The sequence below is a fragment of the Silurus meridionalis genome, chromosome 3 (assembly GCF_014805685.1).
Source record: "Silurus meridionalis isolate SWU-2019-XX chromosome 3, ASM1480568v1, whole genome shotgun sequence".
NCBI lineage: Eukaryota > Metazoa > Chordata > Actinopteri > Siluriformes > Siluridae > Silurus > Silurus meridionalis.
In genome coordinates, this window is record NC_060886.1 from 28,613,858 (window position 1) to 28,627,683 (window position 13,826).

Consider the following 13,826-nt stretch of genomic DNA (forward strand, 5'->3'; position numbering starts at 1 on the left):
CCTCATTACCCAGAAATCACATAAGGACTAGCTGTCCAAGGCGAGAAGATTTACATGGCAGAGGCAGCAGGAGAAACGGAGAGTGTGTCAGTGCGAAGTAGATGGTGGAAAGCCATCGCGGCGCTCGTACGAACTGACTGAAGTGACTTCGGCAAATCAAAAACCGCAGCATGAAAGAGGAGTGCTCAGCAACGAGGCCTGGAAGATGTCGACACCCAGCCATGTTTTTGAAGGATAGTTAGTTAAAATGTGTCTGACTCACTTGGGGCATCCCTGAATACATTCCAGCTGAAATTCTAACCCAAATCTTTACCTAAGCTAACCTTAAGCCACATAACCTATAACTAGAAGAAGAACTCTAACCCTAACTTAACCCTAAACCTAAGCCTAATCCTGCCTTACCCCTATCTTAACCCAAACCCAATTCTAACACTAACTAAACCCTAACAACCCAATGGTGGGCCGTCAGGGACAGCAAAGCCTTCTCTGCTGGCCTAAACACTATCAGAAGCACTGACCTACATTTACAACCTAAACTCTTATATGGTTCCATGAAAGTGTATTAATTTATTCCCAACAGTTTATTCTCTTCATTTTGTAGCGTTTCTCTTGGCTGCACTGCTTCCAGTTGGTGTATGTGGATGTCGGATTTTTTGTCCAATCAGATTTCACCCTTAATGTGCTGCCATGTCAATCTAATCTGCCCAGTGCCTTTACAATCAGTAGTGCTGGCTGATGTACCTAAGACTATATTAGCAATGGGTTTGTTTCTTTAACCAATCAGATTTAAAATTCGCTGCACACAATAATACATCAGAGTGAGACTTTTTTACGGCCAAAATGGCTGACGAAGGAAAAGAAATTGATTTGGTCTCGGACATAATTAAAATTTTCATGAAACGCTAGACATCATGAGAAGAGGTCGGCCAACCCCGAAGCTAGCTAGCTTGTCTCAGCCCAGGAAAAATTTTGTTCTACACTTTCAGACCAGTGCCTACGAGCCTTACCACTGGATTACAGCCTCTAAGGAGTGGTGCAAATGACGTGAGTATGCATTATGAGTCTGCATCTGTGGTGAGTAGGTTGTATTTTATTTACATTTTTTGTTTTTGTCATGTTATTAGACAAATATTGATTCTCAACTGCTCCAGATGATGTAGGTGCACAGTTGCGGTTGTAGTGTAGAGGTTTGGAGCTTGCTTTAGTAAAAATGGTATTCACCCTTCATATGCAAAATGCCTCTCTGTAATGCCATGCATTGTTATATTGGGTTTTTGTATAGTATTAATGGTTTCTATAATTGCGACATGATGGTGGGGGATTAAGAGGTGGATTAAATTTGGGTAAATCCCCACTGAAGGCCCAGGTACCAAATGCATGGCCTGCCACTGACATAACCCTAAACCTAACATAACCATAACTTACCCCTAACTTAACCCTAACCCCAACATAATCCTAACCCAATTCTAACCCTAACCCTATCTTAACCCTAACAAGTCTACCCTCCATCAATTCCATATAGTCATAAGATCAGGTCCTACTAATGGTACTTTCTCAAAGGAGTTAAACAGCTTACTAGTTTCAATTGCAGCCAATCTCTGTCCTTAAGCAAATAAAACAGCAAAAAGTTGAACACTTGACGACGAGATTGTTATGTGCTTTATTATCATCCCATTTCACATTTAATAACAACCTCCACCCTTCTGGTGTTCCACTAGCTTTTGAAGTGTCCTTGTAGAGATTTGTGCTCATTCACCGGCAAATGCGTAAGTAAAATCAAGTACTGGTTTACTGTAAGGAGGCCTGGGGTGTCTGGGGAGGTACCTGGGGATTCCAAAGGTGTTGAGGTCTGAGATCTAAAGAAGCAGGCCTTAGCTTAACTTTATCTTCATGGAGCTGGCTTTGTGCTGAAGGGCCAGAGCACTTCACTTAATTCCATGTAGTCATGATCGGGTTGTATTCTTACTCAAGGGGTTGAACAGCTTACTAGTTTTATTAGCAGCCAATCAGGACACAAGGTTCAAGGTTGTTGTTCAAGGTTACCGCAAAATAATTAGAGCACCCAAACCCTATTAAGCTTGAATTTTGTCTAATTTCTGTCCATACTCCTTGTAAAAACAAACATGTCGGCTAATCGGTAGCATCTTGCACTAAAAACATTCCTGTGAAATGACACAAAAGGATCGGTCAGTTTGAGGAAATGATTGGAATTATGATATTTAAATATCACTTATGGCAAGTACAAAGGGAAAAAAATGCAAGGCAATTTCCTTTATTGATCCCATTAACCCCTTAGCGATATTAATTATGTATACAAACTGCCTTGCGGAATCAATAATTTATGCGCGTCAGCGCGGATCTATCTGGGAGGCTCTAGCTGTTGATCTTATGGATGGTCTGTGCGTGTTCTCCCTGTGTGGTTTCCCTAATTGCTTTTCTTCTACCTCATGCCATTAGGTGGCCTACACCTGGAAATAGCTCCATACACTCAATGAGGATCCATTGTGAGCCACGAGGGGAATAAAATGTCTAGATAATTTGTTGTGCATTTGGTCCGCAGGTTCTCACCGTGGTGTGCGGAGGCTAGCACACCACGCTCGTCACACGCTTTCCTCCGAAGCGTACGCCCGCCAGGAACATACTCTGCGTCCGTGAAAAAAAAATATAGACTTAAACAACTTTTAGCTTCTACTGCCCCTCATTTTGGCATTTGCCTTTTCTCTGGTTTTCCATTCCTTCATGTGTATGGACGGCATATGAGCCCACGTGTCGGAATTAATTTTAGGGCCTGTGGCTACACGATCCGTACCGGAAACACGATTTGTACTTCGCAAGCGCGAATCTGCCGCTTCCTGCCAGCGCTAACGTTTTTACGACAGTCTAGCGATATGGAGTCTTTTGCGTTTTAGGTCCAGCTTCATGACATTCTGTCGGAATCAAGGATAGAAGGAAAGAATTAGTTTACCAATGAATAAATTAAAAGAATAAAAAATCTTCTGTGTTTCTTAAATGCAGACGTCTGTTAACGTCTGCTGAAATTAGTAAAAAGTAGAACATATCTTTATATTATTAAATAATATACTTAAAACACATATACAGTATAAACATCTGTATTACCAAAATGGAGTCTACAAAAATGATTCAATAAAATTTGTGCCTATTGAATCTATTACTCAATTTAATCAGTATAATTTAAATGCATCAAATTTAATCAATTATAATTTAATGATTATTACCGGGAAAAGTGTATTTATATCAAGAGAATCACTAGAAAAGGACTATGTCTGCTGTAAATTGTTTGACGTTTGGGGGTTAATAGCCTTGCTAACTAACAACCCCTGGATTCAAAGTCCAATGCCTTAACCACTAGGCCACCACCTCCCCCACATTTCTCGATGAGAACCGAGGTCCATGAAATGAGCTGTACATACATAATCGACAGCATGGATGCTGTGGGTAAAATGCTACTAAATCAAGGATCGCTTGACATCAAGTCAAGTTTATTTCTATAGCGCTTTTCACAACAGACATTGTCTCAAAGCAACTTTACAGAATTTAACAGTAAAGGTGAACAATGTGTATTTATCCCTGATGAGCAGCCATGGTGACGGTGGCAAGGAAAAACTCCCTTAGATGTTATGAGGAAGAAACCTTGAGAGGAACCAGACTCAAAAGAGGAACCCATCCTCATTTGGGTGACATCAAGAGTGGGATCATAAATCTTTAAACAATACAGAACACTGGAGAGTGAGAACTAAAATGATTATAAGTAGTGTTTTTCTACAGTCTTATACAGTCATTTGTGGTTAAACGTCCATTGAAGTCCTGACGCAGGCGTATTTGTTTCAGATAGTAGTAAGAATAAAATTCTGCACTGTTGCACATTCAGGTACTTATCCAAAACCCAACGAGGAACCTGACTGAGTTCGAAGAAGGAAAGCGAGGAAGAGGCCAATGTAAAGCCTGTACGACGACGACTTGATGATCTTTGTGTTGAGGTAATTTCAGTAAAAACACGGTGCTCATACCTAACATTTAATCCTTTTTTGCTGCATGGCTACTGACCCGAAATGCTCATATTAGATTGGCATTTATTTGGATACAGGCAAACTACTGTCCTTCTTCTGTTAAGATGTGCTACTGAATTGACCTTTCGAGTCCAGGTAGTCACAGTCTGTTTTTTTGTTGTTTCTGAAATTAAAACAAAAAGTCACAGCTTTTTACATAAGGTAAAGGATTCGGAGCAAAACTTCGAAATGTGCATAAACCGATTCTGGATTTAAGTAACTTTCCCCATGTTTCCCTATGCCAAATCTAGTAGCATTTGGTTATTGGTTGAATCGTAAGGCATGGTTTGTCAAACTGATGGGCGTAAAACCCAGAGCTTTGAAATAGCAGGTGGGATTTCAGAAAGACGAGTCACTAGTAAGCTTGTGAATAAGTTCCTGCCACAGAGATGTGATAGAAACGGGATCGAGAGGTGAAGGCAAAGCAATAATTACAAAAAGCCAAGAAGGACGAATGAAGAATTGAAAACATGCATTGCCAAAGTAAAAAAAGGGACATGATAATGCACTATATCCACAAAACTATTTGGACACCTGACCTTTCCAGCCATATATTGTTCTTCCCAAACCCAGATGTTTGGAAGCATGCAATTGTATGGTAGAATTTAATTTTCCCTTCACTTGAACTACAGGACACAATCCTGTTCCAGCATGGTAATAAAAAAGCCGGCTTCATGAAGATATGCTTTCCATCGGGTTGAACTGGAAGATCTTTAGTGGCCTGCTAAAAAGCTCAACACTATTGAACACCTTTGGGAAGAATTGCAACACTGATTACACCCCAGGCCTCATACATCAGTACCTGACCCCCCTTTTAGCTGAATGAGCACAAATCTCTACAAGTACAATCCAACATCTGGTGGAACATCTTCTCGGAAGAGTAGAGGTTACAGCAAATGGGGACTAAATGTGGAATAGGGTGATCAAAAAGCACATACTGATCTTATGCTCAGGTGGGTACAAGCTTGGGACCGTACAATAGTATTGACATGTTGACTAGCTAAGTAAATCAACATAACAAAATCCAAAGCTTACTTGATTAAATATTTGGGTGAATAATTTACTATTTCCTAATGATTTATTATTTGTTGATTAAATTACAATTTGGGCAGCAAAAAAAAAAAAAAAGGAGTGTGAGCCACCCTGTGAAAAAAAAACTGCTGGTTCTGACAGGCCACAAAAAATGGCAACCGTATCTTCTAATCCTGCTCTTCTAATGTAAAAAGATCTAATGTTACTACGATCCGACAGTTGCATGACCACGTCTTCCTCGTGGTTTTCGCCACCATTTTCAACATGCAGAAATCCGTGATTGTATACAAATGCCCCGACAACTGTAAATGAGAGGCTTGTTTCCTAACAGAGAATCCCATTCATGACATTTCCCTTTGCCTGGTTTGTGAATGTGGGGCCACTTTGTAAATAGAGTCCAGTCAGTATTAATTTGTCGCACTGAGGCCGTGGTGGGGGTAATTACAAACGCACCTTCTCGGTTCAAAATCCTGTCTGGAAAAGACAAAGAAAATTACCCAAGGTCATTTATCCCCACAGAGCTTCATTAAGTTGAGCTTAATTGGATGGGAACATGTCCAATCTGGCAGCACGGACCGGCTCGCTGTGGATTGCAACTGAAACGACTGAAAAGAATGACACCGTTGTGTAAAAGGAGCCCTGGACTGATGGGTATTGAACGTCTTCGAGTATTGTTGCTGGATGAGAGAAAAGTGATTAAAAAAAAGGAGTTCGACACTTTGATTAGGGAAATGAATGGAGTGGAAACGATTGGAGCGTCCGATGATTCCATTAGATGCATAGGTTTTAAAAACTGTTAAACTGCATTTGGCAAATAACGATCCAAGATAATTGTCTCATTTATACAACTGAGCAGTTGAGGGTTAAGGACTTTGCTCAAGGGTCTAGAAGCAGCAATATGATTGAGTTGGGATTTGTACTGGATTTCAAATCAGGATTTCAGGTCTGAGTAAACCGAGATACAACTTCCACCAAAGCTTTTATATAGAAAGTAGGCTGAACATGAACAGTTTCAAACACCATCACTTGTTGCGCTACATACAAAACGTATGTATCCAAACTTGTGGACTGCTCTGGGGAACATGTCTTACTCATCCAGTGATGGTAGCTGAAACTAAGCAATGTGGAAGACGTTGGGTCGTGGCGTGGTTGGGCCTCATTGAAGCTAGAACCGCCATTGCCTTTGGTGGCACCTACTTGGCACGAACATACAGTTCAGCATCAGTTCAACAGCAAGCAGGACATTTTGAGAGCCTTACTCATCCAGTGATGGTAGCTGAAACTAAGCAATGGGGGAGACGTTGGGTAGTGGCGTGGTTCACTCAGGGCCTCATTGAAGCTAGAACCGCCATTGCCGGTTGGTGGCACCTCCTTGGCACGAACATACAGTTTAGCGTCAGTTCAACAGCAAGCAGGACATTTTGAGAGCAGTAAATGATGGGGGGAAACATGGTTTGGGTACTTCGTCCACCACTGTCAATCGGTCATCCTCTTCCTCCAAAAGAGGTTTAGTGGGGTTAAGGTCAGAGATAAGTACAGGTGAATTCTGCTGCTCCAACATTAACACCATGTCTTGCTCTGTTTTCAGGTGCTATTCTAGCATTGTCACATTCCGGTAAAAGGAAAAAGTGTAATGCTAGAGCATACAGACACTCAATACAACCTTTGTCTAAGAGTTTGCAGAAAAAGGACATGGATGTGATGATCAAGTGTTTGCATTTATTTCTTGCCTAGAGGGTTTAGTGTCCAGGCATCAGAAACATGTTTCTGGGCAGCACACTGAAATTTATGGGCTGGCTAATGCATCATTTTGTCCACTCCTGATATAATCTAATGATGAAGAGTCCCCACAAACAACAACAACAAAAAAAAAGAACATCAAGAAAAGTCCTGGAGGGTGACAGCTTTATTGTGTTTCCCCGAACAAATCTTTTCTTTCGAGTGCTGAAACCGATCTATGGAAGATCACATGACATGGACACAGCCATCTGTGATCGAGAGATCAACGTGGTGGAAAAATGGCTCTCTGGGGTGGAAGGGATGGTACATGCTCTCTCCCTCCTGTCAATCACTGGGACACTAGAAAATCTCTGAACTGTGATGTATGAGAAAGAGGAGAGCTGATAGCTTAGTGATTGAGGCAATGGAATTTTGGAGGTCATGGGTTCAAATCGCAGCCACACACAGCCCAGGAAAATAAAAAAAAAAGAGTGGCTATTCTAATGCGGCGATGCGATGCTTTTTGTGTTGTAGAAACCCTTTTTAGATTCGTTGCATAACCTTTATGAAAGGGAGCTCGCACACCGTATATTCCCTCCTGCCTGCTGGTTCTATCCACAACGAAATATATAATTTTTTTATCATGTTGTCTTCCAGGATTTCTCCATTATGGCTTCTCGGTTGTGAATGGCCATCATTATATCTATTAAAAAAAAACCTAGTGGCAAAGCGTAGACAGAAAATTAGTTGGGGTCGGGGTCATGCGTAAACCCTCCTAGTTCCAAATCAAGCAACTGTTTGGACTAGACGTCGACTGATAGTGGATTTTAACCGATACCGGTAGCTGAGTGGAATCATACTTGCCGATAACTGATGAATCGTCCGAACATATTTATAAATTTACGCTTAATATTTGTACAAAAAAATTTCTATCGGTGTCTTCATCGTAATTCGAACCGTTCGGAACCTGCAGTACTAAACTTTAATAGAAATACTAGATATAGTATAGCGTTTTCCGTGCAGCACGCAGCCTCGTGCGTAAAAAATAAAAAAAACGAAGCGGCACGTGGCGTCAGGGATTCGCCTCTAGAGGCAGCACTTGCATGTAAATACGGTGGACCGGTGGCTGAAAAAAATGCTATGGATGATGACAGCCGATAGTTCCAGCAATCAACTATCAGTGCTGATTAATCGGTTTAACCGATCGTTCAACCTCTAGTTTCTACTGAAGCAACAGGTCAGAAAAGATTTGGGAAAAGATCCATCGATGACATGTGGACAATATGATGATAAAAAGATGATAATATGGCGTGATAATGCTAACAGTATTTTTCCGCTTTTTGATTTCATAAATAATGGAAATGTCGACTGGCGCTTGTTTGGTTCCGCTCACTGGGCGCGCTCGCATTGTACAGTGTCAAACGAGAAGGTTTGAGCGACTGCTGTTTCGGCGTATATGCCAAACAGCCAGGTATCGAGGGACGAGGCTGATTGTTCTTTCTGCCCGAGGCCACTGTTTCAGCCCCGTGAATAATTAAAAAAACAAGCTGGCCAGCATCAAATATTTAACAGGTGATGTTTAGACAATGCTGTATAAAGCATTCTGGCACGTTCTGGATGGAAAAACAGGAAATGCAGTGGAAAAGCCAATTTTTTTTTTAAGTCATGAATTATGGATTCTGCATCCAAACAAGCGCTCATTTAGCACGCTAAAAAATTTAACTCTTTAATTCGTTTGCTTTTGTAACGCTAAAGGTGGCCTGTTTGGCTGCATTGCCTTTTCCACTCGGAGGTACATCTGCATCTCACTACATTTTGCTTATAATCCAGACAAACCTTAAGGGATTAGTGCAGTAAACAAGCTGGTTTCTGGTACAGTGAGATCAGAAGCGTGCAAACACTTTCACCATATGTTCCCTTTTTCGCTTCGTCAGGACTCGACGGTTAAATCAACACGTTGCCACGAAGGCCATTTGCTCGAAAGCATTGTACGCTACATTCCGCTAAAGCCTGGGTCAGGAAGCCGGTACCGTTAAATTCCGTCCTCGCTGGCTGATTCGTTAAAAAAGGCAACCAAAAACATTCACACACACACACACACAAAAACAAGTAGGTCTTAGATCATTCATGCAATTAGAAGCCTGTTTTGTCCCCCCGATTGCACAGCCACAATCGTCGCTTGTAGCTCATTCTTTTTATTTGCTTACCCCTTCGCCACCCGGGCCTGTGTTAAATAATTATAAAGCTTCAATTACGCCAAATTAGTCACATCAAGTCAAATGACTTCTGACCAACCCAGCCATTAGGGTTGCACAAGCCGGTGCACTCTTAATGCCGGTCCCAAGCCCGGATCAATGGGGATGGTTGTGTTAGAAAAGGCATCCAGCGTAAAACATGGGCCAAATGAAATATGCGGATCACGAAAGAGAAATTCATTCCGGATCGGTCGAGGTTCGGGTTTCCAACGACCGCCACAGGTATCGTTAGCCAACAGGGTACCGGTGGAAATCGAGCTACTGTTGGCCAAAGGAGAAGGAGAGGAGGAATAGGGGGGTATAGAGATGGATGATCCGCTGTGGCGACCCCTAATGGGAGAAGCTGAAAGAAGTCGTCGTCAAATGACTTCTGATCGCATCCCAGTTATTAGTCTGTAAATTGCCTTGCCTTTAGGCTGATTCGCAGACATTCGAAAAGACCTACCCTTTTTGAATAGACACACTTGGCCGCTCGGAGCAAAGTGGGATGTACATGCGCGATTACATCGGAATTGTCCTCAAATCACGTTGCTTGTTAAAAAAAAAAAAAAAAAAGCAAACAAATCAAACAGCAACCTCAAAAGCTGCGAAATTTTCGGGGGTCATGCGCCAAAGGGCCACGAAGGCATGTGGTGTTTAGATTCGCTCATTTGTAAGTTGCACTGTAAAATGTAAAACATTTCTTATCACTGATGATGATGATGATCATCATCATCATCATCATCATCATCATCATCATCATCATCATCATCATCATTATTATTATTAGATTGAACTATTACTGTCAGTTATACAGTGTCTGAAACATCGATCTGGCCGTTTTTTTTCCTCTCCTTTCGTTCCAAAAAAAGTTTTTTTATTTTTTTGTTTTGATTGGAACACACAACCCACACTCCGACAGCTCGGCGGAGTGACCACTGCTTCGACCGCTGATCATTAGGAGCTGTTTAAAAGTGACAAACAACCACGTAGTCATGGGTTTTAGCATTTCGGACTTGCTAACAAATGGTTTCACTTGACCGCAGACTTCTGCGGGACGGAAAAGAAAGAAAAAAAACACTAGGAGAAGGAATCAGCAGTATAAAGTAATAAAAAAAGAAGCAAAACAAAAAGGTTACAATGAAGACATGAATGAAGTCATGGTGTGTGTATATAAATATCTGTGTAGTCCCCAAGTAACGATGGTTCAACCTACGATTTTTAGATCTTACGATGACGATACGACAAAATCGTAAAAGTATTTTACGACAAAATTGTGCAAATACAGTAATCCCCCTCTTTACTGCGGTTTGGATCTCGCGCCCCCAACCCCCCCAGATTACTACCCCACCAGAGCCTTCCAGCCAATCAGAATTACGTATCGAGCCTGACCATGGAATAATCGCACTATACATTATGAATACATTTTTTTTTATGCCGGAATTTTTGGATTAAGTGATTCTCTCTGAGACTTTGATCTAATCCAGAACAATGATCCATCCAAACCTTTGAATCCGGACCAGTCACCATCATCACCCCCCATTATCTATTATTTGGCTCCAATCAAATGGTGTTTATCAGAACATACTAAAGAGTAAAATCTATCTCTACAAATGTGTGTATTTTGTATTAGAGCAGTTAAAACTTGGTGTTTTGAGTACAATTCTCTCACACTGACCAATGGATGTTCAACATGGCAACTTAAAGACTGATGATTTAAGAATTAGAATTGTTGCTCTTCATAAAGATGGCCGAAGCTATAAGAAGATCAGTCACACCCCGAAACTGATTTACAAAACACTGGCCAGGGTCATATAGAGGTTTTCAGGTCCTCGTGCTGTGCGTTAGGTGCGGAAGCTGCTTCAAAAAATGGATGCATTGTGTCTTGCTTACAGTCAGGCATTGTGGTGGCAGCATCATGGTCTGGGGCTGCATGAGTGCTGCTGTTACTGAGGAGCTGTTCTGAAGCAGAACATCTGAAGGAATCTGAAGGAGAAGGTGATTGAGGGGCCAAGTATGGCTTTAGACCTGAACCCTATTGAGCAACTGTGGGGCTCCTCAAGCGGAAGATGGTCACCTACATGGAGGTCAGTAAGGTCACCAAGAAATGTTCAGAACAGCTCTTTAATGGAATATGGACATTGGACTGTATGGCACTATGATTACAAGCGTTTAGCCAATCAGAATCGAGTATTCAGGCTGAACATGGTATAATACCACTATATATATATATTGCACTATACAATAGTAATCAAATCTTTTGCGCTCAAATATTTCGAACCAAAGACGTTATTTAGGAATTCGAAATCAGCCACATGACATGAAGTCTTGAGAAGTCTGAAGTGTGTCAGATTTACAATTTAATTTTTATTCATTTATTTAGTTTTAATGCCACTTTGCTTATCTATTATTTTACTCGCTTATTTTAAATCCAGCATTTGGTTCAATGGAGTTAATAGAACAGAGGGTTGTCAAATTGTGAAGCGGTTCACACACACTGTTCTGACATCCGGTACAAGCGAAAAAAAACAACAACGACGAGCACAAAACGAGCAAACAAAAAATCTGTTCGGTCACTCATTTATTCAGACTACAAATCGGTAAAATTATGTGAAATAAAAAAAAAAAATAATACAATTTATGGTTTTTAGATGATTCTTATATTATATTATAATATATTATATTATATTATATGTATTATATTATAATTTTTTCTTTTTTCTCTCTATTCGTTGCCAAAATCCATTCAGGAAAACATTCTTCTTTGTCCCCAACACACAACACACACTCTGCCGTGACCACCACTCCAACCACTGATCATTAGGAGTTGTTAAAAGTGACAAACGACCACCATAGTCACGGGTTTCATCATTTGGACTCGTAAACAGATGGTTTCCCTACACCACACTCTTCTGTGGGAGGAAAAACGACGACAACAACAACAAAGCGCCACTTTGAATAGAAATTAGCTGGAAAAAGTAAAAAAAATAAATTTGTGAAACAAAATCATGGGATGCACAGATTTTTTTTAATTGGCTGGTTCGATTTTTTTTTTTGCAGATTTGTGTGCTTATTAAAGTGCAATCAGTTTGGAATGTGTGGAGCAGGAGAAGAAAAAAAAATGCTCTCGCTGAACAATTATGTGAATACCAACAAGAAAGGCCTTGAAACTCGAAGGCGAGGGTTAAACAGCATCCGGACTTCACAGTGCCAAAACCAAGCCTATAAACCCGATTACAGGAGAACACCAGGAGACTGCATGCATCCTCAAACCATGAGTTTTTTGGCCCTTTGGCCCCTCAGCATGGCATCTGATCTCATGGCATCACCTCATTTCTAGTTCCGCTTCAGCTTCATCATCCCGATGCATCACTGATGTAGAGCACAAGGTTATCATGCATTTTCTTTCTTTCTTTCTTTTTTTTGTAGTAGTGGTATCAAGTGCCTTCCAGGCTCCGACCAGACGCACTGCTTGGGGCTGTGTCCCAAACCGCATCATCTTTTTTTTTTTTTTTTTACTGCACTCTGGAGTGCACCAGCACTAAAATCTGTCCAGTATACTTAAAAACAACAAGCTATATATCAGATCAATTTTTGATCAATACAAATAATTAAAAAAAGGGATGAATAAATAAAAAAATGAGAAGGTTCCCAAAATGCGCACTGGATTAAAACATATTTTTCTATATTCTACTCGGAGATGAATGCATGTAGAGACAAGACAGAAAAAGTGTTGTTCCGAAGACAAATCAAAGCACTTCTGATCAGGAGGAGGATCTGGTCCAGGGATGGAGATGTGTTAGAGAAGGAGGATGCGTGTGCAGGAGGGGAAGTGCGCGGCTGAGGACGCAGACCGAGCATCGAGTCGGGGACCGGGACTGGCTGTGGCGCTGCGTTTCCATCCGGTTTTTGCGCGTTTTCTTAACTTTTTTTTGTTTTGCAAAAGAAATCAGAATAAGAATAAAACCTCACCCGAGCAGTTCCACCCGGTGGGCGTCTGGCAGTCGCTGAGGGAAGACGGGAACGCGCGGAGACGCTGCACGGGGAAAGTAGCGAGAAGGGAGACCACGGCGACCCACAGCCAGTCTCTGGCAGCGCGGCTCCATGAGCGCCGCGGCTCCGCTGCTGCGCCCGTAACCGCCGCGGGACCCATGTCAGTTTTTCACCCCCCGGTACACCGACTGAGGCCGACTCACAGGCCGGAACGGGGCCATTCTCCGCGACCCATCAAGCGCCGCCGTCCAGGCTGCACCGGATCCCACCCGGAACCGAAGCGCAAACGGAGGATGGAGAGAGAAACAGAAAGAAAAATAAAGGAGGAAAAAAAAAAAAGGAAAAGATTGGGAAGATGATGATGAAACACCAAGAAGCCCAAAAAGTAAAGGTTAAAAAAAAGAAGACAAACAAACAAAAAAAACGCAAATGATCAAATGGGGCAAAAAGACATTTCCATTCGGCGAGCTGGGTGTAACATCCGCTGCGCTCCCGACACGCGTTGCACTGTGCGCGCGCTCCCGTCTCGCGCTACCCGTTATAACCACTGTGACGCGCCGCGCGCGAGCAGCAGGTCCCCGCACCGCTCCCGTGTCACGTGGTGGAGGCGGGACAGAGTCGGTGATTGGTTAAGAGAGCGAGAGAGAGAGAGAGAGAGAGAGAGAGAGAGAGAGAGAGTGACGGGGCGTTCACTCTTACCGTTCGGACGGGCCGGTATTTATACAGTACACACTCCGACTCTATCTATCTATCTATCTATCTATCTATCTATCTATCTATC

At 41.9% G+C, this 13,826-nt stretch overlaps 1 protein-coding gene across 3 annotated transcripts in view; it reads right to left on the bottom strand.

The window, feature by feature from the left end:
• Positions 1–13,595, bottom strand: part of tmeff2a (transmembrane protein with EGF-like and two follistatin-like domains 2a) — a 94,740-nt gene extending 81,145 nt beyond the window's left edge. For all 3 annotated transcript variants that reach the window (XR_006924967.1, XR_006924966.1, XM_046844122.1), the window contains exon 1: positions 13,025–13,595. Coding sequence is in view for 1 of the 3 variants with exons in the window: in XM_046844122.1 (XP_046700078.1) it covers positions 13,025–13,205 (181 nt within the window). In the remaining 2 variants the exon portion in view is untranslated. The remainder of the gene's footprint in view (positions 1–13,024) is intronic.
• Positions 13,596–13,826: the final 231 nt, after the last annotated feature.